We start from the raw sequence: 27,600 nt of genomic DNA on the forward strand, positions 1-27,600 counted from the left end.
CCCGTGGCGCCCGGCGGGTTCCCGGCTCCCGCCTTCTTCCGAGAGCGCGGGCGAGGCGAGACCAGCAGGCTGTCTGGCTGGAGTTCCGAGGCCGCTGGGACCCGGTACGCAGAGAAGACCCCAACGCGGGTGCACTTCAGGGCTGGGCCAGCGGGACCCCGGATCCTGAGCTTGCGGCCGCGCGGCAAAGGCGCTGCGCTGCGCCAGACGTCTGCGGGTGTAGGAGGCGCGTTTGCCCCGATTGGAGGTGAGCGGCGGGTGCGGTGGGGGACCGCGCGTCCGCGGAGAGCCATCTGGGCCAGCTGCCACCCACCCTCGCAGGCTTCCCAGGAAATGTCTGTTGCCGGAGCCTCTGGGTGCTGTAGCACATCCTGCGCGCTCTCCAAGCGCGCCCCTCCGACCCTTCCTCTGGGCCCCCCTCCTTTGCTGCGCTTCCTCGGTTTCCAGCCACACTTGTCAGAGTTCTAACGGACCTCCGGGAGCGCCCGAGGCCAAAACCCCATTTCACAGATGAGGACCAAGGCTCCCGGAAAGAAGTGACTCGGGCCAGTCTGCCCCGGCTCTGGTTCTTTCTGCCCGGGTCTCACCTCCCGTCCCCACGCCGCCCGCGTGCCGTCTCCTCCCGCGGTGGCTGCAGCGGCCGCGGCGGGGGGAGCGCGCCTCCTTTCCTCCCTCTGGTAAACACACCCCGCCCGCCAGCCAGCCGATCGCTGCCACGGCCCGTATAAAGTCAGCCGTCGCCGGACTTCCTGCTGGAGCCCGAGTCCCCTCCTCGGGCTAGGAGGCGCGCGGCGTGGTGCCTGGCGCCCCGCTGAGCGAGCCCAGGGCGCAAGAGGACCCGCCCGCCTGCCCTGGGTCTGCCTCCACGTGGCAGCTGTTGGCTTGGCTGGAGAGGCTGTAGGGACCCGACTCGCCTGGTGTGCAAAGTGGGACGGCTCGCTCTCACCCGGCCCCGGAGGGTGTGGACTTGGAGGGGTAACAGGAAGGAGAGGGTCTTAGGGTAGCCTCAGGCTTCCTCTTCCTCCTCTTCCTTGCTTCCAGGGGGTCCTTCCTGGCGCAAGAGGCCGGCCGGACATGGGCCAGTGGTGGCTTCAGAGCGCGCTCTGCCCCCTTGCTGACCTGTGGGGACTTGGAGAAGCGCGGGTTTCGCTCCCGGCACCCCGCCCTCCAGGAGCCGGGCTCAGCCGTGGCCTGGGTGGGAGAGGCCGGCAGCGCGCCAGGAAGCTGCTGCGCGCAGACAAGACCTTCCTTGTCTTTGATAGTGGCCGGGCGGGAGCCCAGCGCCGCGTGCGCCCCTGGCACTGCCAGTGCGCGCAGAGCCAGCCCGCCGGCGCTGGCTGGCCAGGGCTCTCTGGGGCCTCCATGAAGGCCCCCGCGCGGCTTGGCGCGAGGGGGTCTCAGGAGCCACCATGATGCAGGACCCCTCCCAGGGGCCGCTGGGGGACCCTTCGCTCAGCCTTCTGTTTCTATGCAGACTCTCGGCCAGCATGGCCCCCACGCTGGAGCAGGCGTACCGCAGGCGCTGGTGGATGGCCTGCACCGCGGTCCTGGAGAACCTCTTCTTCTCCGCGGTGCTGCTGGGCTGGGGCTCCCTGCTGATCATTCTCAAGAACGAGGGCTTCTATTCTAGCCTGTGCCAAGGTATGCCCGAGAAGGGGGCAGGTGGGTTGGAGAACAGGTGGGAGGTGGAAGGGACAGGTGGCCGGGAAGCAGGGTTGCTGGAAGCACTGGGCAGCCTCTCTTCCTGACTTCTTCGGAATTCATGGGGGGAAGAGGGGGCATCCTCCCCACTCCACCTCCTTTGTCTAATCCAGTGGTCACCGAATGCCAGGTATCCTACTGGGCATTCCGGTGCAGGGACCAGTCAGGCTCCCGGGGTCCAGAGCGGTCCAGAGCGGTCCAGAGCGGGATGTAGCTGAGTTGGCTATTGTTAGGTTAAATAAGACAGAGCAGAGCTGCCAGCGGTGGGAAGTGTGTGTGAAAGGCCTGCCCGCTCCTTTGTGAGTCCTGAGGTTTCCAAGTCACCTATTTGCTCAAAGTTAAGAAGCCGACTTCCTCTAGGTCTGGCAGTGTGCAGGCCTTTGTTTCTCACTTCAGCCACCTTCGCCTTGTGGTGGGAGTGGCCCAGAAAGGAGTGCAATTCCTGACACTCCTGGGGAGCCACAGCTCAGCCACGGGCTATATGCAGCTGCCCCTGGGCAGGGACGAGCCCAGCTGCGGGCATCCGGGGGCTGGATGGGTATCTATCTCCCTTTTCCTGGAAGTTGAGTGCTGTGCTGACAGCTGGGCCCCAAGAGCTGGAGGGTGTGGAGTTCGGCTCTCCTCTTCCCCCTCTTCCTCCTCTTCCTCTCCCCTACCTCCCCCTCCTCCCTCCCCCCCCCCCCCGACCCCCAATCTCCCTGTTATGGAGCAAGCTTGGAAGGAACTCCCGTTTGGATCTGAGTCCCAGTTATCCCCGCTTCTCTCAGCTCAGTGACATCAATGCGTTCCTTAAACGTGGTGCTGCAGTGTGCTGCTCTGTAGAATGGGGCTAACAACAGTGTGTGTCCCATGGGCATCCCAAGGGTCTCTCCACAACTCCCCTGCCCCACAGCACCTGCTGTGGCTGTGGGAAAGAACCGGATTCCTTGGGGGTGGAGGTGGGGAGGTCTTGATCTTTCTGGGTGCACTGAGCAGTGGCCACTCCCACCTGGGGTGCTGCCCCACCCCTGCCAGGCTTATCTGTAAGGAAGCAGCAGGTGGTGTGGAGGGATGGCAACTTGCCCATGCCTCCTGGGGTCCAATTAGAGGGTAATGGGGGCCCTGAGGAGGTAGAGTTGGCAGCTGGCCTAGGACTGCAGGGTGGGTGTGGAGGAGGAGGCTGGAGATGAGAGGAAATGAGAGAAGAAGGGGAGGACTGTTAGGGTCAGGTCCCCTCCTGAGCTACTGGGGATGGCCTGCCCTTTGCTGCCCAGTGGCCCTGATGCCTGGCCCTGCCCACCCAGTAGCTGCTTCTTGCCTTTTCCACCTGTTGGTGAAAAATTGTCTCTCATTTATTTGAAAGGCAGAGAGAAAGAGAGATCTTTCATCTGCCGGTTCACTCCCCAAATGCCCTTAACAGCCAGGGCTGGGCCAGGCTGAAGCTAGGAGCCCAGAACTCCATTCAGGTCTCCCACGTGGGTGGCAGGGGCCCAAGGACTTGAGCCATCATCTGCTGCCTCCCAGGGTGCACAGTGGCAGAAGCAGAGGTGGGACTCAATCCCATGCACTCTGATATGGAATGCAGGTGCACCAAGCCGCTACTTAGCCTGTTGTACCACAACACTTGCTCCCAGGAGCACTAGGTCATGTCTCTCTCCTTCTCAGAAATATAAATAAAAATAAATATTTAGAACATTTCCATCAGCCTCAAAACTCCTGCTCCCCTTCTGAGAGTCTATACCTCCACTTGTGCTTTTTTAAAATATGAGAAATGGCTATATCAAGATACAACCCTGACACCTTACAAGTCACTCATTTGAAGCATGTAGTGGTTTTTAGCATATTCAGAGTTGTGCAACCATCATTGCAATCAATTTTAGAACATTTTCTTTATCCCCCAAAGCAACCACACATTGCATTAGCAGCTTCTACAGCCCTGATGTCTTCCTCCATCCTCATCTACTTTCTGTCATAGGGCTTTGCCCATGATGAAAGTTAAAAATTAGATTTACCTGTTCTTAACACTTCGTATAGAGTTTTATGTGCCTTCTTTTATGACTGTCTTCTGTTACTTAGCGAAGTGCTTTCATGGTTCACCTGTGTAGCATGTGTCAACACTTTAAAAATTCTTTTGTAAAGATTTATTTTATTTTATTTTATATTTATTTGAAAGGCAGAGTTACAGAGAGCAGAAGAGACACACACACACACAGAGAGAGAGAGAGAGAGAGAGAGAGAGAGAGAGAGAGAGGTCTTCCATCTGCTGGTTCACTCCCCAAATGCCCACAATGGCCAGGGCTGGGCAGGCCAAAGCCAGGAGCCGGGAGCTTGTTCTGGGTCTACCAAGCTGGTGCAGGAGCCCAAGCACTTGGTCCATCTTCTGCTTTCCCAGGTGCATCAGCTGGGAACTGGATCAGAAGAAGCCAGGTCTTGCCGGCGCCATTGCTTAACAGGCTAATCCTCCGCCTTGCGGCGCCAATACACCAGGTTCTAGTCCCGGTTGGGGCGCCAGATTCTATCCCGGTTGCCCCTCTTCCAGGCCAGCTCTCTGCTATGGCCCAGGAGTGCAGTAGAGGATGGCCCAAGTGCTTGGGCCCTGCACCCGCATGGGAGACCTGGAGGAAGCACCTGGCTCCTGGCTTCGGATCAGCGAGATGTGCCTGCCGGCCACGGCGGCCATTGGAGGGTGAACCAGCGGCAAAAAGGAAGACCTTTCTCTCTGTCTCTCTCTAACTATCCACTCTGCCTGTCAAAAAATAAATAAATAAAACTTAAAAAAAAAAAAAAAGAAGCCAGGTCTTAAATAGGCGTCCATATGGGATGCCGGCATCACAGGTGGAGGGTTAACCTGCTACACTACAACATTGCCCCCCCGCTTTAAATTTTTAACGATTTGTTTATTTGAGGGGCTGGCCTTGTGGTAGAGCTGTTAAAGCCACTGCTAAAGCTGCCACTGCTTTCAATGCTAACATCCCATATGGGTACCAGTTGGTGTCCCGGCTGCTCCACTTCCAATGCAGCTCCCTGTTAATGAACCTGGAAAAGCGGCAGAAGATGGCTCAAGTGCTTGGACCTCTGCCACTCATGTGGGAGAGCTGGCGCTGGCTTCTTTTGTCCATTTTTAAATTACATTGTCTTTTATTATTGAGTTGTAAGGGTTCTTTCTGTTCTAGATACAAATCCCTTATCAGATGCCTGCTGTGCAAGGTTTTTCTCCCACTGTGAGTTGTCTTTTTACTTCTTCATGCTGTTCTTTGCTGCACAACAATTGACAAAGCCCAATTTATCTTTTTTTTTTTTTTTGCTTTTGTCATGGCATTTGGTATCATATTTACATCATTGCTTAAACTAAGGTCACAAATATTTGCACTTTATTATCCCTGATCCATTTTGAGCTACTTTGTGCATATGGTGTGAGGTGTCCACTTGGAGTTTTGAGTTACCCAGAAGTGGGCGTGTATGGATCTGGCCATTTGGGATCACTAAAGTAGCCAAAGTAGACACCTTCTCAGAGTGTAACCATGCACTTTTTTCTTTTATTTTCTTTAAAAAATATTTTATTTATTTTAAAGGCAAAGTGACAGAGAAAGAAGTCTTCCCTCTGCTGGTCTTTCCATTTGCAAAGGCTGGGGTTGGGTCAGGCTGAAACCAGGAGCTACGTCTTCCATGTGGGTGGCAGGGTCCAAGTCCTTGGGCCATCTTCTGCTGCTTTCCCAGGCTCATCAGCAGGGAGCTGGATTGGAAGCAGAGCAGCTGGGACTTGAACCAGCACCGATTTAGGATGCTGGCATCACAGGTAGCTTAACTCACTGCGCTACAATGCCGGCCCCAGTCATGCACTCCTAGGAGAGAGGGTATAGCACGCCTCTTTCACCTTTTTTCCATTCAGGGTCTCCAGCCGAGCTTCTGAGACTGTCCAGTTGACTGTGGATATGGCTCCCAGTCCGTCACAGTCAGCCCACCTGATCAAGAGCGCCTGTGTTTTGCTTCTTGGAGCTTCATTCATGGTGGTGTTGTACCTAAGCGAGGGTAAACAAAGGCGCACCACACATTGATAAAATTTCATGGTCCTTTATTGCTGGCGGTGGAGAGTGGGCTCATGCCCTAAAGAACTCTCGACCCTGAGGTCCAAAGCAACAGGGTTTATAAAGGCAAAAACCACAAAATCAGGAGGGGAATACATGGTTGCTAGGATCAGGGGGAATACATGGTTACTGGGATCAAGCTGACCTAAAACCTATGCGAAACTAGTATCAATTATAATCTTGACAATACCAGTTACAATCTTAACAATTTTAATTATAATCTTGACATTAATCCAGGTATTGGTTTTAATCATATGTAGGACATAGACAAATTACATTTTTATCATTAACCCAGGTGCAGCCTATCCACTTCCAAGCTTGAGCGATCATGCTAGGGGGTCTCTATGCTCTGCCAGGTGTGATGTAGTGGACTGCTATTGTGCAAGTGTTTTAGATCACAGTTTCAGACCAGAGTCTCACAGTGTGTGTGTGGGGGGGCACCTTCCCAGAATGGAGTGTCAGGTTCTCCAAAATGGAGTCCCTACTGTCACGGTGTTACGACAGTGGGTCTCAGCGTCCTTCTACAGTGTTCCAAGAACAGGGGCTCTGAGCAAGGATCTGAGTCCTTGTCCCGGTGGACAGAGGCAGGCAGCATGGCTTCCAGCTCTGCTAAGGGCTGGCTGGCTGCAGTCGGGTACTTTGCTTTCTTAAAATTTCTGTGGTCCCTTATGTAAATGGCTCGTCATCCCGGCCTCATAGGGCTGTTGTGAAAATGGGATGAGAGCAAGCCCGGTCTCAGACTGCACACGGAGTGGGCTTCTTTCTATGTTCAGGACCCTGCTTTGCTGATGTTGCTGTGTGACCTTAGGTAAGTCACGTACCCCTTCTGGGCTCCCTGTTCCTAAGTCTGTGAAACACAGTGGCCCATTAGCCTTCCTGCCGTAGAGCAATGATGTCAGGATCAAATGATGTCATTTTACCAATATTTAAAGAGCTCAACCAATGTGGAGCTCATTGTTGAGTTAATTGTGTCAGTTTTTTTTTTTTTAAGATTTATTTATTTATTTGAGAGGTAGAGTTACAGACAGAGAGAGGAAGAGACAGAGAGAAAAGTGGTCCATCCGCTGGTCCATTCCCCAAATGGCTGCAATGGCTGGAGCTGAGCTGATCCAAAGCACAGAGCCAGGAGCTTCTTTCAAGTCTTCCACGTGGGTGCAGGGGCCCAAGCACTTGGGTTATATTCCATTGCTTTCCCAGGCCATAGCAGAGAGCTGGATGGAAAGAGGAGCAGCCGGGACTGGAACCAGTGCCCATATGGGAAGCCGGCACTGCAGGCGTAAGCTTAGTCTACTATGCCAGAGCGCTGGTCCCAAGTGTCAGCTTTTTAGGATTTCTTTGCCTCACCTCTGTCTTCTCAATGCTTTCTGTTATCTTTCTTGCCATGTGCTGGTACTCTGGGGTGGATGTCTGACCCCTCTATTGGGGTGGTACAGCTAAAGGGGGCTCTGTTACTCAGAATTTATACGGGGGCTGTTCAATTCGTCACACGCTACTGCTTATCCAGGATATGTGCAAAAAAATAAAACAACCCTGAATTTCCTAAGTCCTGAATTTCCTAAGTGTATACTGTTTGCCAGTTAGGTCTTTTGTCCCCACTACTAATCTGTCATATAATTATTGTTAACTCCACCTTACAGAAGAGACACTTGAAGCTCAGAGATGCTAAGTACTTGCCCAGTGTCAGTTTAAAAAATTAGGAGCTCAGGGCCGGTGCCGTGGCGTAGCGAGTAAAGCCGCTGCCTGCAGTGCCGGCATCCCATATGGGCGCTGGCTTGGGTCCCGGCTGCTCCACCTCCCTGCTAATGTGCCTGGGAAAGCAGCAGGAGATGGCCCAAGCGCTTGGGCCCCTGCACCCACGTCGAGACATGGAAGACACTCCTGGCTTCCGGTCGGCCCAGCTCTGGCCGTTGCAGCCATTTGGGCAGTGAAACTGCGGATGGAAGACCTCTCCCTCTCTGTCTCTCTGCCTCTCTGTAACTCTGCCTTTCAAATAAGTAAATAAATCTTTTTTAAAAAATTCAGAGCTGAGGAGCAGACACCTGATGCAGCAGTTGAGATGCTGTTTGGGATGCCCACAATCCCATAACACAGTGCTTGGTGTGAATCCTGGCTCCTTAGCTTCGCATGTGGCTTCTTGGTAATGTGCATCCAGAAGGCTCTGGGTGATGGCTCTAGAACTTGGGTCTCTACCACCCATGGGGGAGACCTGGATTGAGTTCCTGGCTCTCAGCTTCAGCCTGACCCAGCTCTAGTAGTGCGGGTGTTTGAGAAGCAGAGGGAGCAAGGTCTCTCTCTGTCTTGCTGCCTTTCAAGTAAAATGAAAATGTTGAAAAGCCAGCTGCTGGCTTGGGGAAAAAAAGAGCTGAGTGAGCACTGAACTGGGTGTGAACAACCCTCCTGGAAGAAGCTTTCTGCTGGGCCTCCTGGGGTCGGTGTGTCTTCTCCTCGCCTCCCCAGCTTGGGGTTCTTGGAGGGAAGTCCGGTCATAGGCAAGATACAGCCAGAGCTTGATCCTCAGGTGTTCTCAGGAGTGTTGACTGCAAGAAAGGGACGCCTGGGGGTTAGGAAGGAAGCACTGACCAGGGGTGCGAGGCAGATGGGATGCTTTTCTGAGTGCTGTGTGTGTGCGGTGGTCCTCAAAGCAGCTTTTCTGGTGATTTGAGACTGCTGTGCCCATTTCACAGGTAGGATAACAGAGCCCACTTTCAGCAAGTGGGCATCCTAGTGGACCAGGGATTTGAGGGAGTGAATGCTTAGCCATGATCCCATTTTTCATTATTTCCAAGATCATTTGCTGTTGACTCTCATGGTTTTACCATTTCTGTGTGCCATAGATGCTATTATTTGATACTATTATTATTATAATTATTATTCCTTCCTTGCATCATTAAATTTTTTTTTTTAACTTGAAAGGCTGAGAGACAGAGCAAGACATACAGAGACATCTCCCATCAGCAATTCACTTCCTAAATGCTCACAACAGCTTGGCCTGGGTTAGGCTAGGCTGAAGCCAGGAGCCCGGAAGTCAACCTAGGTGGGTGGCAGGGACCCAACTGCCTGGGCCGTCACTGCTGCCTCCCAGGGTCTGCATTAGCAGAAAAGTGGAATCAGAAGCAGAGCTGGACCCCAGGTACTCCTATAGGAGGTGGGTGTCTTTTTTTTTTTTAAGATTTACTCATTTATTTGAAAGTCAGAGTTACACAGAGAGAGGAAGAGACAGACAGAGAGAGAGAAAGAGCTTCCATCCACTGGTTCACTCCCCAGATGGCCATAATGGCCAAAGCCAGGAACCAGGAGCTTCCTCCAGATCTCACACTCTGGAGCCCACATGCTGGTGTTGCAGGCGGTGGCTTTACCTGCTGTGCCATGATGCCAGTCCCAGGATGTGGGTGCCTTAAGCAGCATCTAACTGCTGCACCAAATGCTCACTCACTGAATACTTTGTCTCTGTCCCATCTCTCTCTCTCTCTCTCTTTTTTTAAAGATTTATTTATTTATTTATTTGAAAAGCAGTGTTACAGAGGTAGAGAGATATTCTATCTGCTGGTTCACTCCCCAGATGGCTGCAATGGCCAGAGCTGAGCAGGCCTGAAGCCAGGAGCTTCTTCCGGATCTCCTGCATGGGTGCAGGGGCCCAAGGACTTGGGCCATCTTCTACTGTTTTCCCAGGCCATAGCAGAGAGCTGGATCGGAAGTGGAGCAGCCGGGACTCGAACTGGCGCCCACATGGGATGCCAGTATTGCAGGTGGCAGCTTTACCCCCCTGTGCCACAGAGTTGCCCCTCTCCCCATCCCATCTTCTGCCTCACTTTACTTGTCTATCACAGTGGGGAGGTGGATGCTAAAGACCTATTGTAATTAGCAGGTGCAAAGAGGTCTTGACCTCTGGACGGGCTCCTCTCCGGGGTTGTAAATATCACTTTCTCTAATCACTGAGCTTGCAGGAGCTAGCCCAATTTAATCAGACCTGTGAGAATGATCGATGAACCAAGGTATTCACTGACCCTGAGTCACGAACAGTGAGTGCCCTGGGCTGAATTCTTCATTAGTGCAAGGGCTCCTGGCCTGTGCAGAACAGAGAGGCCACGTGGTGCGAATTAAAAGGACTGGCTTCGGAGATTCCATTGAGTTTGAACCTGAGCCCTCTGGTCAGCAGCTGGGCAGCTGAGTTGCTTGGCTTCTTGGAGCCTGAGCATCTGTGAGATGGAGGCCAGTATCCTTACTTTTGAGGGCTATTGTAGGATAAGATCAGTTTCTATATGGAAAGTCCTGAAACAAAGTAGGTGTGCATTAACTGCAAGCAGGTGTGATTGTTTTTGAGGGAAACTGTCAGTTGAAAGACTTAGGGGCAGGGTGGTGTCTAATTCAGGGGCTGCCAGTTCCAGTGCTAATTGGGGCCAGGCAGGTGATGATAATTGGGTACCGCAGGGCAGGTGTTAAGAGAGCAGATGTCTGGGAGGTGAGCACTTCTGTGAAGCAAGCCCTGGTGAATCGGAAGCCGCCACTCGGCTGCGGTGGTGACCAGGTTTTCTTTTCTGTTTTTTTTTTTTTTTTTAAATAAAGATTTTAAGAGAGAGACAGAGAGAAAGCTTCCATCCGATGGTTCACTCCCTAAATGGCCAAAACAGCCAGGGCTGGGTCAGGTCGAAGCCAGGAACCTCTTTCAGGTTTCCCACGTGGGTGCAGGGGCCCAAGCACTTGGGCCATCTTCTACTGCTTTGCCAGGAGCATTAGCAAGGAGCTGAATCAGAAGTGGTGCAGCCAGGTCTTGAACTGGTGACCATATGGGATTCTGGCACTGAAGACGGAGGCTTAACCTTCTGTGCCACAGCCCTGACCCTGAGGGCCAGGTTTTCTAATCTTTTCAATATAAGCCAGAAATCTAGATGTTTAGAGATAATTCCTGGTTTTAAACTGGCACTCAATTTTTCTTTATTTTAAAATATTTTTATTTACTTGAAAGGCAGAATTATAGAGAGAGAGTGAGCGAGCTGGTTCACAATGGCTGGGGCTGACCCATGCTAGAGTTAGGAGCCAGGAACTTCATTTGGGTCTCCCATTTGAGTGGCAGGGACCCAGGCCCTCGGACCACCCTCTGCTGCTTTCCCAGGCACTTTAGCAGGGAGCTGGATTGGAGCAGCTGGAACTGGAACCGGCTCTGCCACAAGGGATGCCAATGTTCCAAGTGGCAACTTAACCTATAGCACCACAAAGCCAGCCCCTGAACTGCCACTCAATTTCAATGCGCTAAAAGGTTTAGCCCTGGCAGCCTCGCAGAACATGGGTGGGGGCCAGTGCTGGCCTGAGTTATCTTTACCTTTCTTCTTGCTTTACTCACTGTCCCAAGACAGAGCTCATTGGCAGAATGTAACTACATGTCCAGCAAGTAGGTGTAGAGAGGATTAGCTGGTGCAGACAGTGAGCTTCAAGACCCCTGAATTACAGGGCTGGCCTCAACCCCATGTGTGGTCTAACCCCCGCCTCACTGCTTCCTGCAGGTGCCCAAGCACTTGCCCCAGTCTTCTTGGCAACTGCCACAGATGGGGAACTCCCCATCGCCCAAGGCGGTTCCTTCTCTGGGTGGCCAGCACGCCTATCTGCCAGTCCTTTATGTTCTTTCTTATGTTCACACACAGATCACTTCACCTTCTGCCAGTTGCACACACTTCAGATATCTGAAGTCAAGGTCACTGTCACTGTTGAGGGCCCATGCGTCTGCCTCGCCCCCCAGCATCCGGGCACTATGACATGGGCGTCTCTCTTTGCAGCACCTGCCACTCTACGCTGTATTTCGCCTCCATTGGGTTCTCTGTTATCTAACCACAGCTGCGCGTGAGAGTTGAGGGCTTCCCCCCTGTTTCACTGCGGGAACCTCAGCACCCGAGGGCCATCATTTCTCCTTGTCAGCTGTCCCAAGGGCATGTTCCCTGGGTTGGGCACCATGCAGAGCTTCGGTCCTTGTCTCCAAAGGAACCTGTGTGTTAGGCATTCTATTCTTATATTGTAGGATGGGATCAGATTCTGTATGGAGAGTCCTGGCACAAAGTAGGCGTGCATTAACTGCAAGCAAGTGGGATTGTTTATGAGGGAAACTGACAGTTGAAAGATGACTTAGGGGCAGGGACAGTGTCTTAATTCAGGAGGCTGCCAATTCCAGTGCTAATTGGGACCAGGCAGGTGAGGGTAATTGGGCAACACCTGTTTCTTCATCTGGGTTATGGGGATACTTTATTGGCTGACTCATGGGCCTCTTTTGAGTTGATGCAGTGACTGTTTATAAAAGGCCCTGGGCCCAGGGTGGTGGTGCAGTGGGTTGGGCTGCCGCTTGTGATACTAGCATCTTTTCCTTTTTTTATTTTAAAAATTTATTTATTTGAATATTTGAAAGAGTTACAGAGAGAGATAGAGAGCTTCCATCTGCTAGTTCATGCCCCCAAATGGCTGCAACAGCCGGAGTCAAAGTCAGGAGCCAGGAGCTTCTTTTGGGTTTCCTACGTGGGTGCACGGGTCCAAGCACTTGGGCCATCTTCCACTGTTTTCCCAGGCTATTAGCAGAGAGCTCGATCAGAAGAGGAGCAGCCGGAACTTGAACCAGCGCCCATATGGGATGCCGGCATCACAGGCAGTTTTCCCTGCTGTGCTGCAGCACCGGCTCTAATACCAGCATCTCTTATAGGAGTGATGGTTCAAGTCCTGGCTGTTTAGCTTCTGATTCAACTCTCTGCTAATGTGCCTGGGAAAGCAGCAGAGGCTGGTGTGAGTTATTGAACTCCTGCCATCCAAGTGGGAGACCTGGATGGAGTTTCAGGCTCCTGGCTTCAGTCTGAGCCAGCTCCAGCCATTGCAGCCACTTGGGGAGTCCCCCAGGGGATGGAAGATCTCTCTGTGTGTCTCTTTCTGTCTCTCTCTCTCTCTCTCTCTCTCTCTCTCTCTGTCTTTCCTTCTCTGTTAGTCTGCCTCTCAAATAAATGAAATATTTTTTAAAAATTTATTTGAAAGGCAGAGTTACACATAGGTGTAACTTTATGCTGCTTTCCTAGGCACATTAGCAGGATTGGAAGTGGAGAAGCTGGGACTCATGAGATGTAAGCATTGGTGATGGCTTAATTCTCTATGCCACAGCACTGGCCCTAATAAAATAAATCTTATAAAAAAAGGGGACCGGGGCCGGTGCTGTGGCTCACTTTGCTAATCCTCCGCCTGCAGCGCCGGCACACCAGGTTCTAGTCCTGGTCGGGGCTCCGGATTCTGTCCCGGTTGCCCCTCTTCCAGGCCAGCTCTCTGCTATGGCCCAGGAAGGCAGTGGAGGATGGCCCAAGTGCTTGGGCCCTGCACCCCATGGGAGACCAGGAGAAGCACCTGACTCCTGGCTTCGGATCAGCCCGATGCGCCGGCCGGCGGCCATTGGAGGGTGAACCAACAGTAAAGGAAGACCTTTCTCTCTGTCTCTCTCTCTCACTGTCCACTCTGCCTGTCAAAAAAAAAAGGGGGGGGGGCGGGCATTGCAGCATAGCTGGTAAAGCTGCCACCTGCAATGCCAGCATCCCATGTGGGTGCTGATTTGAGTCCCAGCTGCTCCACTTCCGATCCAGCTCTCTGCTATGACCTGGGAAAGCAGTAGAAGATGGCCCAAGTCCTTGGGCCCCTGCACCCACGTGGGAGATCTGGATGAAGTTCCTGGCTCCTGGCTTCAGATTGGAGCAGCTCCAGCCAATGCATCCATCTAGGGAGTGAACCACTGGTTGGAATAGTTCTCTCTCTCTTCTTCTTCCTCTGCCTCTCTTTATCTCTGACTTTCAAATAAATTAATCTTAAAAAAAAAAGAAAAAGAAAAGAAAAAATGCCTGGAACAAAGCTGAGTGCTCAATAAATATTATTTTTTTAGGGTGTCATTTATTGGGAAAGCTTCCTTTAAGTGAATTCTTGTTAAATCTGTTAGGGCACCACTGATCGGCTTTGCTGTTAGATCTGGGGGTGCCTCCTGTTGGGGGGTCCACAGCCCCCAAGCTTGGACATTGGGTGATTATTGCAATGCGGTAAATACTTTGATGGCTGTGCTCTTACCTGAGCTGGTTGATGTCTCGGGCTGTGTTTGTGTCGTATATGTATGTTTGGGGTATGTATGTATTTGGTGTGTATATGTGGGACGTGTTTGTGTGTGTGGCCTTTATGTATGTGCGGTGTGTGTGTGGTATATATGTATGTAGGGGGTGTGTGATGTGTGTCTTTCCCAAGGTCAGATACTGAATTGCTGCCATTTATGGAGTCCTACCCCTAGACCACCCCCAGAACCACCTGATTGGCAGTAATGAGGAAATGGGGCTTGAACACAGCACCGCTGCCTGGGGCTGCTGTCTCCTGTGCCAGCTGTCCCCGCTGTCGTGTGCTGAGCCCTACCCCCTCCTCCGCAGCTGCAAACGCCAGCACCACCACCAACAGCAGCCAGGGTCAGCAGCCCAGCCGGTGGCCCAGCTGCGACCGGCAGGATGAAATGCTCAACCTGGGCTTTACCATCGGCTCCTTTGCACTCAGCGCCACCACCTTGCCCCTGGGGATCCTCATGGACCGCTTTGGTCCCCGGCCCCTGCGGCTGCTTGGCAGGTGAGGCGGCTGCACCGTGGGAGCTGAGGGGCAGGGGTAGGGAGGTCTGGAGAGGTGACCCCTCACTGTTTCCTGTGTCCACACAGTGCCTGCTTTGCTGCATCCTGCACCCTCATGGCCCTGGCCTCACGGGACCCTGAAGGTGAGCTGTCTGGCCTTTGTGCCCTCACAAGGAAAGAACGGGTGGGATGGAGGGGGCTGCTTTGCCCGAGACGCTGCCCTTGGCCCCCCACACCCTCCCCCCGCCCTGCCACAGCTCCCCAGTCGCCCTCATCCAGCCCTCTCCTTCTTCCCAGTTCTGTCTCCGCTCATATTCCTGGCGCTGTCCCTGAATGGCTTTGGTGGCATCTGCTTGACGTTCACTTCTCTCACTGTGAGTATGACAGGCCTGGCCCAACAGCGGGGACACCTGGGAGAGGGGGACGGTTGGAAGTGAGGATGAGCCTGGGGGTAGTGCTTGTGTATGGAGGTCAAGGGCAGGTATGGGAAACTGCTCAGGTGTGTGTGTGCGTGTGCGTGTGCACGCGGGGCTACCGCACCAATCCCATGAGTGTCGGCTGAGCCCTGTTCTAGGCACTGCAGCTATAGCACAAACAGGTCTGACCATGTCCTCCTGTCCTCACCTTGCTGGATCTTACCTTTTGGGGGCCAGGGGGAGGAGAAAACCTGATAAGTCAGTAAGCTGATACACTGTCAGTGGTAGCAAGTGCTGGGAGAAGATAAAACCGGGCAATGTGACAGTGGCAGGGAGGCAGCCGCTGGAGGAGGCAGTGTGTGCTGTGTCTGCCGTGTTGTGGGAGAGCATTCCCGAGGGACACGGTCCAGGTTGAAAGGGTGACTGGGTGAACATGTGAGTGTGAGGTTGAACCCTGTGACACAGCCCACGCTGGCCCAGCCTGGCCTACAAGGTCAGGCTTGACCCCTTTTGTGTGTGTGTGTGTGTGTGTGTTTCTCTGAGTGCCCACTAGGAAGGTGAGACAGAATGGAAGGGTTAAAGGCTGGGGAGTGGGTGCGGGCGGGGCAGGTTCCTGCCTGGGCCAGCTTTGGGTTGTTTATCTCCAGTGAGGTCTGCCTGAAGGCCAAACTGGGTGTTTTTGGCTGAATTTCATCTCACCCCAGGAGCCGCCTTGCCTTTTAATTCCAGCCGGGAACATTTCACAACTCTCTCTCGAAGGAAGCGATCCCTTCCTCCCCGCCCCTTCTACACGCTGTGCAACCTGGCCCAGAGCCTTGAATCCCTTCTCGGGGGCCTGACCTCGGACCCTACCCTGGTCACCCTGCCCTGGCCAGCCCAGAAGGGCTCTGACGTTTCTGCCCCTTAATCACCCTGACTGTAATCTCCAGCCAATGGCAGGGCCTGACATCGGCCCCGCCCCCGCTGGGCTCACCCCGCCCCCCAGGGCACTTGCTCTGCTGCTCCCGGCCCAGGACGTCCAGTGCTGAGGCTGTGTTCCTAGCCAGTCTGGGTCTGGCCCGGGGTTAGCTGGGCCAGCCTCACCCTGCCGATGGTGCTGGGCACAGGTGATGCCCACAGACCCCTGGTGGAGTTGTTCTGGCCTGGCACCTTCTTTGGCATTTTTGGCAGGGGGCCACACAGATACAAGGTGCCAGGGTAAACTGCCCCAGTGGGGGACAACTAGGCCCCCTCTTATTTTTTTTGCGGAGCCTTGTGGGGAGACAGGAAGGGAGGACGACTCAGTTCCCAAGTTTTCCTTCCCAGAGTGTTTGCGGTCCTCCTTCTGAGCCTTGGTTTGCTGGTGCTCTGTGGAGCAGGGTTAGGCTTGGCTTAGCGTTTAAGTTTCCTCCTAGTTATGGGATCATCTGGTGATGTGCGGAGGATGGTGAGGACAGGGGGTACCCACAAGGGGCTTCGGGACTTAGCTTCACTGCTCAGTCCAGTGAACGGAACATCAATCAATAAATTCTTTTTTTGAGAGATTTTTAATTTATTTTGAAAGGCAGAGTTAGAGAGAGACAGAGAGAGAGAGAGAGATCAAGAGAGAGAGATCTCTTCTATTCATTGGTTCATTCCCTAAATGGCAGCAATGGCCAGTGCTGGGTCAGGCCAAAGCCAGGAGCCGGGAGCTTCTTCCAGGTCTCCTATGTGGGTAGCAGGGGCCCAAACACTTGGGCCATCTTCTGCTTTTCCCAGGCCATTAGCAGGAATCTGGATGGGAAATGGAGCAGCCAGAACATAAACCAGTGTCCATATGGGATGCCGATGTCATCAGTGGCAGCTTAACCTGCTATGCCACAGCACCAGCTCCAATCAATTCTTTACTAGGGAGAGCTCTAAGTCTGCTCTGCCCCCTCCCTTCAACCCACCCTCCCTTTCCCGATCCTTCCCCTGACTTGGCACTGGCTCAGTAGAAACTGGGCTGGGACATTTGGGGCCCCTGACAGGGCTAAGGTGCACCTGTTGGGAGTCATAGCCTTGGAGTAGGGCTGGGGTGGCCAGAACAGGAGGGGAGTCATTTACCTGCTTCGAACTTGAGTGCCCTTCATTCTTTCTCTGGGCTTCGACGTTCTCAGCTGTAAAGGGGCAGCATTGGGTCAGTGTTATTCAGAGGTGGCACACGGCTAAAGAGACTACATACACAACGCACTCACTTGGGAAGCCCTGCGTGTAAATGAAATGAACAGAATTTCTCCAGGGCACTTCTGGGAAGCCTTTTGTGTGTCAAGTGCATTGGGAGTGTGTAAGAGGGGGTGAGAGGATGGCTTCCCACGTGGATTTCACTTTGAGACTTTCCGGTTGTAGCTCCTGGAGCTGTGGTCTCCTGGAAGTGACTTTGGGAAGTACCAGGCTGGGTGCCTCCCAGCGTGCTCAGATGGGGTTGGAAAAGGTGAGCCCTTGGTGGATACCAGGGTGGGGGGGTCCCCTGCTCATGGCCTCTGCTTTCCTCCCACAGCTGCCCAACATGTTTGGGAACCTGCGCTCCACTTTCATGGCCCTCATGATTGGCTCCTACGCCTCTTCTGCCATCACATTCCCCGGAGTCAAGGTAGGGGCTGCTTAGGGGGCCTGGGAGGTCACCTGGGTGGTCTTTTTGCCCCTGTACAAGAACTGGGTGGGGCTGGGGGAGTGGTGGTGGCCCAGTTCCTGCCTCCAAGGTGAAAAGCACTGACGTGTCATTGGAGGAGTCCCAGCCCAGGGCTGCACCACGGGTCTGACTTCTCCACTCTCTTCCTTTCCTTCGCTGGTGTCTGGGTACCAGCCGTCCTCTCTCCAGGCCGAGGCAGGCTTTCTCAGCTGGTCTCCTGCCTCTCATCTTTTCTCGCCCTGGAATCTGCATCCCAGGACTTCCACAATGCTCTTAGGATGGGACCTGGCTCATCCCTGCTCCCCACATCTCCCCTTTCGTACTCCAGCATCACAGGGCAAAACCTGGCCAGGTCAGCCTGCTGGACCTGAGAGCCAGGAGCCCTGAGATGTTTTCGTCTTTGGTCGAAGGATCTGAAAGCCTCCTTTCTACTGGGCTGTGATGCACTCTCTCCTCCAGCCCCACCCTGGGCAGTTCATCGGCTCCTTTAGGGGGCACCGTTTCTCGGCCCCAGCGAAGGAGATGGGAGACGTGCATGGGTGGGTGGCTGCCAGTTCTGGTGGGCAGTTCCCCCCATGTCTTCAACCCAGGGGGTCCAGTCTGAGGAGCCCCATCTGGCGTGTGGCCCTTTGAAGCTCTGTCCTGCCCCTAGAGAGGAAAAGGCCCCCGAGGCTCAAGGCTGAGGAGGAGGAGCCCAGCATTTCCTAGGCAGTGGCTGGAGCTCTGAGCAGGGACCGGAGGGCAGGGCCCACGTCAGGCGTCCCAGACAGAGGGTGTGTGAGAAGACGGGAGCCACGTCGTCTGTGCTTCTCCCGTAGTGGGGGTGGACAAATGCTGGGGATCAGTTCAGAGCCTGTTGGTCTTGGGTTGGGAGGCCCTAGGCGGAGCACTGGAAGGCCCCCTGCACCAGGTGTTGCACCTGGGGACACCTGGGACAGGTGAGATAAGGCCCTTCAGACTGGGTTTACCTTTCCCCCAGGGAGTGTGCCAGGAAGGGGCAGGATAAACACATTCGGGGTGGCACACCTGGGTCATTCATTTTCCTTTACGTGTAACATGAATTGACCCTTTTTTGGCGAAGATCAGCATGAACGTTTATGGAGTCAAGGGCAGGGTGTGTGTGCCTTTTAAAGCTACTGATGCGGCCGGCGCTTCGGCTCAATAGGATAATCCTCTGCCTGTGGCACCAGCACACCGGGTTCTAGTCCCAGTCGGGGTGCCGGATTCTGTCCTGGCTGCTCCTCTTCCAGTCCAGCTCTCTGCCGTGGTCCGGGAGTGCAGTGGAGGATGGCCCAAGTGCTTGGGCCCTGCACCCACATTGGAGACCAGGGGAAGCACCTGGCTCCTGGCTTCTGATCAGCGCGGTGCGCTGGCCGCAGCGGCCATTGAGGGGTGGACCAATGGAAAAGGAAGACCTTTCTCTCTGTCTCTCTCACTGTCCACTCTGCCTGTCAAAAAAAAAAAAAAAAGCTACTGATGGAGATTTCAAAGGCATTTTAAGTGAAAGATCGGCTGCTTCAGCTCCAGCAGGGACTATGTCACACTTCTCTAGAGGGGCGTGGGGGGAAGAGGAAGACAGTGGTGGATCTTCTGGTCATTTCTTCCTCCTCTGTGATTTGGATCCAAGGAGTGGGTAGAAGGGACCTTCTTGAAGGTCCGGGTTCTGCCTCTGTGGGGCCTGGGGCCTGGTGGCTTCCCCCATGGGCCTGCCGCCTCCTCCCACAGTTGATCTATGATGCTGGCGTGTGCTTTGTGGTCATCATGTTCACCTGGTCTGGCCTGGCCTGCCTCATCTTTCTGAATTGTGCCCTCAATTGGCCCATCGAAGCCTTTCCCAACCCTGAGGAAGCCAATTACACGTGAGTGGCAGGGGCTGGGGTCGGATGAGATGGGAGGGGGCTCACCTGCTCTAAAGAGGGGCCAGGAGGTCAGGGCCGTGGTGATGAGATGGACAGACCTGGGTTTGAACCTCAGTGTGGCAGACGGCCTCAGCTCTGTGAGCTCGTTCTCATAGCCTGATCCTGCTTACACTCAAGTGCTCTTCAGTACCAGCTGGCACACACACAGAACAGGTGGTCAAAACGTGGTGATTCGTCCTGTCAGTATCCTCCCTGGGTTTGCAGCAGGAGGACATGAGAGTAAGAGGTACCTCAAGGCCAGAGGCCGCGTGGCCCCAAAGGAATCCAACATCTTACCTTGTCTGGGCAAGCCGAACGCCAACTTTCCCCAAGCCCGTCAGTCCAGTGGGGGCAGGTGGAGATGCTCCCCAGGTGAGCACACAGGCTGGCAGCCGCTTAACTGACTCAATTATTGAGTGCCTACTGTATGCCAGGCACTATGTATTTAGCTGCTATACCATTCTCAAACAGCTGTAAGATGTAGATCCTTTCATTAACTTTGGTTATAACAAAGGTGCAGGAAACAAAGCAACTTTTCAAAGATTGTAACATTGAAAAGGGGATGCCAGTCTATGGCTGGGGTCAGGTTGATTCCAAGCAGCCCCAGAGAAAAATGACTCATTCGCCTCTCGCTGACTGGGCACCTGCGCCAGGCTGGCCCCTGGGCTGGGCTCTGAACCCTGCCTTAGAGAGCTTGCTCCTGGTGCAGCCAAGGCCAGGCCTGTCACTGAGAGGCAGGGTGTTGGGCTTGGGCTCCCCCTGGCTGCTTCCCACACACTCTGGCCTGGCTGCCATCAGGAAGAAGATCATGTTTAGTGGGCTGGCCCTGGACCACAAGGTGACTGGCGACCGCTTCTACACCCACGTGACCATCGTGGGCCAGCGGCTGAGCCAGAAGGCTCCCAGCCTGGAGGAGGGGGCTGACGTTTTCGTCTCATCCCAGGATGTTCGCAGCACCTCGGACAGCCTCCCTGAGAGTGAGTGTGTAGTTGTGCCGGCCTGGGGGCGCTTGGGAGGGTGGGTGCTCGTGCTGGGTGAGGACTGCTGAGTGTCCATTCTTTCTCCTCTTCAGTCCTCACAGCATCCCTAGATGTAGATGGGCCGTAGTCCCCTTCTGCTGATGAGCAGTCAAAGCTAGGAGAACTCTGGGGGGTTTAGGGGTATCTGTGTGGTCCCAGGGTAGGGGTGCTGGGGGTGGGTGCTCCCAGAATCTTGGACTGTGGGGGCAGCTGGTATCCTTAGAGTCACCTGCAACCTCCAAGCCCATTGCATCAGATGCAGCCAGGCCAGGGAGCCTCCAGGCAGGGGCCCTCCAACGCTTGGCTGGCCAGTGCCCCCTGCTAGCCACAGGAGGAACTACACCCGCCTTCCAGAGGTACCTGTACTTACCTAGGACCCCTGGACTGCCAGTTCCATGATTAGGGGCAAGAGCAGGGGCCTAGGAGTCAGGAGATGGCATTTTGAGGCTCGCTCCCCATTTACAGGCTGTGTGGCTTGGGTAAATCTCGTATCTCTGTTCTCGCTTTCCTCGTTTTCTAAGCTAACACTGATAATTCCTGCCTGGCAGGGGAGTTGTGAGGGTTGGGTGAGCCTGGGACATTGGAGCACAATTATAAGGATGGCTGTGTCCTGCCGGTCCCCCTGGGACCTGAGCCAGAGTCAGACTGACCTGCTGCGCCCAGCCCCAGGAGTGGGGCAAGTCATGTAGCTGTCCGAGCTGTGGTTACCATTGTGGCGGCTTCTGTGGGGCTGCTCTGTGACCGTGTGTAGCTGGCAGGAAGTGCCCCAGAGGCAGTGCTACCACAGAAGCACCAGGTGTCCCTTCAGGGGCCTCCGAGAACTGTTCTGCAGCCGTTACAGCGCTGGGCAAGAGCTGGGAGCAAAGTGACACTGAACTTCCCATCTCTGAAGAAGCACAGTTGCTGTCCCAGCCCCCAGTGGGACTGCTGAGCTGGTACTGCGTAGGGGAAGTGGAAGGTGCAGGTGCAGGGCTCAGGGGCTCCCCCTGCTGTCTCTCCAGAGTCTGTCCCCTTCCGTAAGAGCCTCTTCTCCCCCATATTCCTGTGGAGCCTCCTCACCATGGGCATGACGCAGCTGCGGGTCATCTTCTACATGGCCGCCATGAATAAGATGCTGGAGTATCTCATAACCGGCGGCTCGGAGCATGGTGAGCCTGCTTTGCAACTGTGGGCACAGGAGGGTGACCTTGGCTGAGCTCCCCTCACCCTCTCTCCCTCCCACCCACAGAGACCAGTGAGCTGAGACAACAGGCAGCAGAGACAGGTAGGGGGAGGAGAGCCAGAGCCTGGCCACACCCACCCTGCCGTTGCCCAGGGTACAGGGGGTGGGACTTCTGGGTCTGGACTGCTCTGGTCACCCTGGGCACTTGGGGACTCTGAGACTCCAGGATCAGAGGAAGGCTGCCTTGGCGGTCTCTGCCTCCCACTGGGCTGCTGCTCCCGCCCTGTGTCAGCTCCTGAGCCCACTGCCCTCCCTGTCCCGCCCAGTTGGGTTCTACTCCTCCGTCTTTGGGGCCATGCAGCTGTTGTGCCTCCTCACCTGCCCCCTCATCGGCTACATCATGGACTGGCGGATCAAGGACTGCGTGGACGCCCCGACTGAGGGCGCTGCCCTCGGAGACACCAGGTGACCCGCGCAGTGATGGTGACAGCGGGCGGTCAGACGGTGCCTTTTGTTACCCGTGCTTTCCCATCCACCATCTTCCTTCACTCTGCTGAGGGCCCTGAGAGAACGGGGTGCCTCTCCATTTCACAGAGGAGGAAGCTGAGGCTAAGGAGGGGCAGGGCTTGCTAAGAGCAGCTACCCCTGAGCGTGACTGTGCCTAGTGCACCTTGCGTATCTTTATTTAGGCCTCCAGCAGCTCTCTGGTCGAGGTACATTGTCCTCATTCTGCAGCTGAGGGAGCTGAGACACAGGGCTCCATAGTTAAGTCATTTCCCCAAGGTCACACGGTGTTGAGTAGCAGGCTCCAGAACCCGTGCTCCGAAGGGGATGCGAAGCCTTCTGCAAGCTGGGAGACAGAGTTGCTGTAAAAAATATTAGATATCACAATTTTTTTTAGCACCAATTGCACCCCCCCCGGCCTCTTTATTATGTTTTTTTAAAGGGTTATTTATTTGAAAGGCAGAGTGACAGCAGAAAAGACAGAGATCATCTATCCATGCTGGCTCACACCCCAAATGACTGTGACAGCCCGGGCTGGGCCAGGTCTCGCATGTGGGAGGCGGGCCCAAGGACTTGGGCCATCTTCTGCTGCTTTCCCGGGAGCCTTAGCCAGGGGAGCTGGATCAGAAATGGAGCAGCCAGGACTTAAACTGCTGCTCTGATACGCGATGCTGGCACTGCAAGTGGCAGCCTTTAACCTGCTGTGCCACAATGCTGCCCCTTTCAACATTTTTTTTTTATTTTTAAGGATTTATTTATTTATTTGAAAGGCAGGGTGAGAGAGGGAGAGATCAAAACTTGGCATCTTTAAACAAAAAACCTTATCTCCCACACTTTCTGAGAGGTGGGGATCTGACAGTGGCACAGCTGGGAGGTCTCTCTTAAAGCTGCAGCCACCTGAAGTGAGCACAGGGCTGGAGAGCTGCATCAGGGCTGTCGCGTGACCCTTGGCAGGAGGCGCAGGTCCTCACGCAGGCGGACTGGCTGCGTGCGCCTGGCGGCTGGCTTCCCCTGGAGCAAGAGATCGCAGAGAGAGAGACCAGAACAAGCTGCAGTGTCTTGGGCGGTGCAGTATTGGAAACGGCAGACATCACTTCTGCTGTACTCTGTGGGTCACCCAGAGCTGTGCAGTGTCGGGGTGAATCCCAGGAGCCAGGGATCCTCTGGTTTCTGCTCTTTTTTATGTTAATCCAAATTACTTAGTCCCTGTTTGTCCTGAGAGGAGAGAAGGCATCTAAGGGACACTCCCGTCCCTGGCAACAGTGCCCATCCCTGGTCCCTGGCCTTCTTTGCCCTCTGCTCCTGATAGCCAGGGTCCACGGGCAGGGCCCTCTGTCCAGGGCAGACAGGCAGCCAGCTTATTTCTCTCCTGGACTGGCTTCAGAGCCCTTGATTGACATGTCAGGAAGAGGAGCTTGCTGGGCACTCAGGGACCAAGCTGCAGTCCTCAGAAACCACATCTCCCTTCGTCCAGGCTGATGGACAGAGACACTTTCCTGGGGGCTCATTTCTCATCCTTTTTTTATTGATTGATTTGAGTGGCAGAATTATAGAGAGGGAGAGACAGATCTTAATCCGCTGGTTCATTCCTTGAATGGCCACAATGGCCTGGGGCTAGCCAGGCTGAAGCCAGGTGCCTGGAGCTCCCTCCGGGTCTCCCACGTGGGTGCAGGGGCCCAAGCCCTCGGGTTGTTTCTCATCCTTGATTCTCAAGCTTCTATGCACATGAGAAATCACAGGATATTTGTGACCATGCAGATTCCCAGGCCCCGGCCCTGGCATTCTGAGGTCTGGGGTCAGGCCTGTGACTTTGCCTGTCGAGAAAGCCCCCTGGATGGCGCGTTTTGCCATCACACTTCGCCTTAGAGAAATGATTTTGCTGCCTTTTCCTGCTTCCCCGCAGTGGAGGCATACAGAAGGGGGAGGGGCCGGGCTGAGAACCAGGGAGCTGCTGGGGCGGTCAAGGCAATGGCTGTGACTGCCCGTCCCCGCTCCCTCCTGCCCCAGGGATGGGATCGCCATCAAGTCCCCCAGGCCACGCTACCGCAAGATCCAGAAGCTCACCAATGCCATCAACGCCTTCACCCTGACCAACTGCCTGCTCGTGGGTTTCGGCATCACCTGCCTCATTGGCAACCTCCATCTCCAGGTGCCACTTGGGCTGCGGGGTCGTCCAGGAAGTACTCCCAGCGGACATGGTTGGCATGGAGGGGAATAGGGATGCGCAGGCCACTGAGGCCCCGGGTCCCTCTGCACCCTGCCCGCCCTTGCTGCTGCCTCGATGTGCTTTCTCACCCCCCTCCCCTTCTCTCTGGTTCCAGTTTGTGACCTTTGTCCTGCACACCATGGTCCGGGGTTTCTACCACTCTGCCTGTGGAAGTCTCTACGCTGCAGTGTGAGTCCTGGGGCCCAGACGTCCCTCCGTGGACGGACCCTCTGCCCCGGCCTCCCAGGAGCGTTTCACTGCTCGGGCTTAGGGGTGTCTGGGAAGCCATCTGGGCCACCGCCTTCTCTGACCCCAAGGGTGGTGGGCAACTCCCTTCCTCAGAGGTAGCCCCAGCCCCTGCAGGATGCCTCCCGTCGCTCAGAAGTAGCCCCTAGCGGAGGCTGAAGTCTTCGGGTTGGTGCCACTCTGGTCTTCTGTGGCCCCAGCGTGTCCTCCCTCCCTCTTGGTGCCTGTACTGCTGACACCTGCTGCCCAGGGTCCCGTCTGCCTGCGACCTTCCTTAGTGTTAAGAAGCCCGTAGTTCCCCTCATCTCCATGTTTCCTTCGCCAGGCCCTGCGGAGGGCATCACAGGAGTGATGACAGTCCTCGTCATCATCGGGACCTCCTGCCTGGCAGGTGCAGCCACCTCTGTTGGCCTCATTGGCTCCAGCCCAACCTTGCAGTTGTCTTTGTCCTTTGCTTCCTCACAGTTCAGTCCACTGGGGACCCTGTCCCAAACGGCTCCTTGCTCATTACCTCCGCTTCTGCCACCCCAGCCCAAGCCGGTCTCCCCAGGTCAGCTTTCCCCACAGGGCCTGGAGTCACCTTGCAGGATGGCCGTGTCTTCACATCCCCCCCCATGGCCTCCCATCTCAGCTCCCTGAAGGTCAAAGCCAAAGGCTTTATTTCAGCTTAAAAGACCCTACAGCATCTGACCCCAGGACTTCTGTGCCTTCTTCCGTCCCCTCGTCCCCCTGGTTTACTCTGTGTCAGCCACAGTGGCACCCTGGAAACCCCACATGTGTTCCCTCCGTGGATCCTTTGCACTTATTGGTCCCCCTTTCTAGAACATTCTTTGTCCAGAGAGCTGCAAGGTTCCGTCTCACCTGTTCGCCTTTCTCAGTTCTTTGTTCCTCTTCTCAGGCCTTCCTTCCTTTGCAACCCCCTTAGTACCCCTGCCAGCTTCACTGCTTCATGTTCCCCTTGGCTCAGGCCCTTGTCTTTGACATTGTGCATATGTGTCCGGCTTATTACCTGCCGCCGGCCCCTGCAGACCGCCACACATCCCCAGGGACAGCCGTCTTTGTCCGTTTGGTTCATTGCTCTACCTCCAGCACCTAGAACAGTGCTGGCACACAGCAGGAGCTCGGTAACGATTTGTGGAAAGACTGAAGGGAGGTTAGTGCTGTCCCGGCGAGTAGCAGAGGCACAGGGGCTTGGAGCGGAGGAGCCTCTGGCTGTTTCACAGACAGCTGTGTCAGAGCCCAGCTGGGTGGCCCTGGGATCAGGGCACGTGTGCGCAAGGCCAGGGTCCAGAGCACACGTGGAGACCCAGAGCACCTCCAGTGGTGCTGGAGGAGGGGTGGGAAGAGGCACTCTGTCCTGACACTTGGCCCTCGCTCTGGGGGACAGGTTCCCGTCCAACCACTTCGGACGCTCACGGGCCTGCAGTCCCTCGTCAGTGCCGTGTTCGCCCTGCTGCAGCAGCTGCTCTTAATGGCCATGGTGGGACCCCTGAAAGGAGACTCCTTCTGGGTGAGAGCTGGGGTTGGCATGGGGGGAGGGGGTGCAGGCAGAGAGGCAGGGCTTGGGCGGGGGAGGCTTGTTTATCCATTGGATATCAATCTTCCATCTGCTGGTTCACTCCCCAAATACTGGCAACACCCAGGGGCTGTGCCAGGCCGAAGCCAGGAGCCCGAAAATCCATCGAGGTCTCCCATGTGGGTGGCTGGGGCCCAAGCACTTGAGCCATCATCTGCTGCTGTCCAGGATGTGCGTCAGCACACACTCATTCCTGCCCGAAGCGGCATGGGCCCATTAGAAAGGCTTCTCTCCTCACTGAGTGGACTCTGCCTCTCTGGAACCAATCCTGTGTGTGCCCTGTGTGGGGTGGGGTCAGGGGCAGCACCCTCCCGCCGCAGCTGGATGAAATACCCACAACCATTTGCTGCTCCCGCACTGTGTGCCTTTGCCCACTGAGTCTTCACCACAGTGGCCCTGCGGAAGTGCTCAGTCACACCACGAGTCACGCAGAGGCGGGTGTGACCCGAGCCCCCCTCCCCACCCAGAGGGCCACTGTCCTGAGCCTTCCCAGGCTCCCCTCCCCTGGTGCAACCCTGGGTCCTTAGCTGTGCACGTGAGAGCCGTCTCTTGCCTCCCTGTGCAGGGGTCCCCTCGGCCCTCTGCCAGCTCAGACTCCTCCAGTGCCTTCTCCCTGACTACCCAGGGCGTGCTGTAGATGTGAGCGCTGACCGGGCTCTGCCACTTAGCAGGCCCCCAGCATCTCACCTCAGCTCTTTGCAAGGCTCTGGACGTTAAATGAGATGGTGATTGCATGAATAGTGCCTGCAATATTTATCATTCCTGTGCAAAATAATTGCTTTCTCCTCCTTGGAGGCTAAGGGGGGGAGGGGTCCCTGAGGGTGATGAGGGCCAACAGGCACCTCACCTCCTTGACTTTGTCTCTGTCTCTGCCCTACAGGTGAACCTGGGCCTCCTGCTGTTCTCACTCCTGGGATTCCTGCTGCCTTCCTACCTCTTCTACTACCGAGGCCGCCCTCCAAAGGGAGTACGCCACCCACTGGGCAGGCCCGCAGAAGGTGCTGGGCGGCCCCTGACGTGACTGCATAGACTCTGAGGCCAAGGGACCTGGATGGACAGGCAGCTGAGGCCTGAGCAACCAAAGGGAATGCCCCTGGTGGCTTTTCTACCTGTAACGGACATGCAGAGCCAGGGGTATGGATTTATAAATACCAAGAGAAGTTCTATTTTTGTAGGGACTTGCAAAAAAAAATGCCCTTAAAAATATCCCCAAAGCAACGCTCCACTGAAGACAGCCCCTGTGCTGGAGAGACCTGCTTCTGCGGATGGAGGAGGCCAGGCCGTGTGGCTGCCTTTTTCTGGTGCCTCCTAGGAACCTGGGGGCTGGTGAAGAGGCTGCTCGCTCCTAAGGTCCTAGGTGTGGTGTGTGCGTGCGTGCGTGCGTGCATGTGTGTGTGTGTGTGTGAGAGAGAGAGAGACACCACCTACCCCTCTGGACGACAGAGGCCCTGAGGTGGCTGCCGACGGTCCTGGATGAGGTGTTGGGAGGGCAGCAGGCCCATTCCAGGGGCTGGAGGGCGGGTTCCTCCCCTCGCTGCTGCTTGCAGGTCTTAGAGGAAATAAAGAGAGAAGTGATAGA

The 27,600-nt window shown here is 55.2% G+C and overlaps 1 protein-coding gene across 1 annotated transcript; it reads left to right on the plus strand.

Annotated features, from left to right (window-relative positions):
• The first annotated feature begins 1,458 nt into the window (after positions 1 to 1,458).
• On the plus strand, positions 1,459 to 27,600 carry SLC43A1 (solute carrier family 43 member 1). The gene is given in 16 exon segments (XM_062196127.1): positions 1,459 to 1,641; positions 14,177 to 14,366; positions 14,453 to 14,508; positions 14,663 to 14,739; positions 17,279 to 17,371; positions 19,136 to 19,269; positions 20,107 to 20,285; positions 21,329 to 21,475; positions 21,556 to 21,591; positions 21,816 to 21,954; positions 24,001 to 24,142; positions 24,315 to 24,388; positions 25,833 to 25,852; positions 25,855 to 25,955; positions 26,902 to 26,976; positions 26,978 to 27,600. Coding segments are annotated over 16 exon segments (1,677 nt in total). The 5' UTR covers positions 1,459 to 1,487; the 3' UTR covers positions 27,038 to 27,600.

The sequence above is a fragment of the Lepus europaeus genome, chromosome 7 (genome assembly GCF_033115175.1).
Source record: "Lepus europaeus isolate LE1 chromosome 7, mLepTim1.pri, whole genome shotgun sequence".
Taxonomy (NCBI): domain Eukaryota; kingdom Metazoa; phylum Chordata; class Mammalia; order Lagomorpha; family Leporidae; genus Lepus; species Lepus europaeus.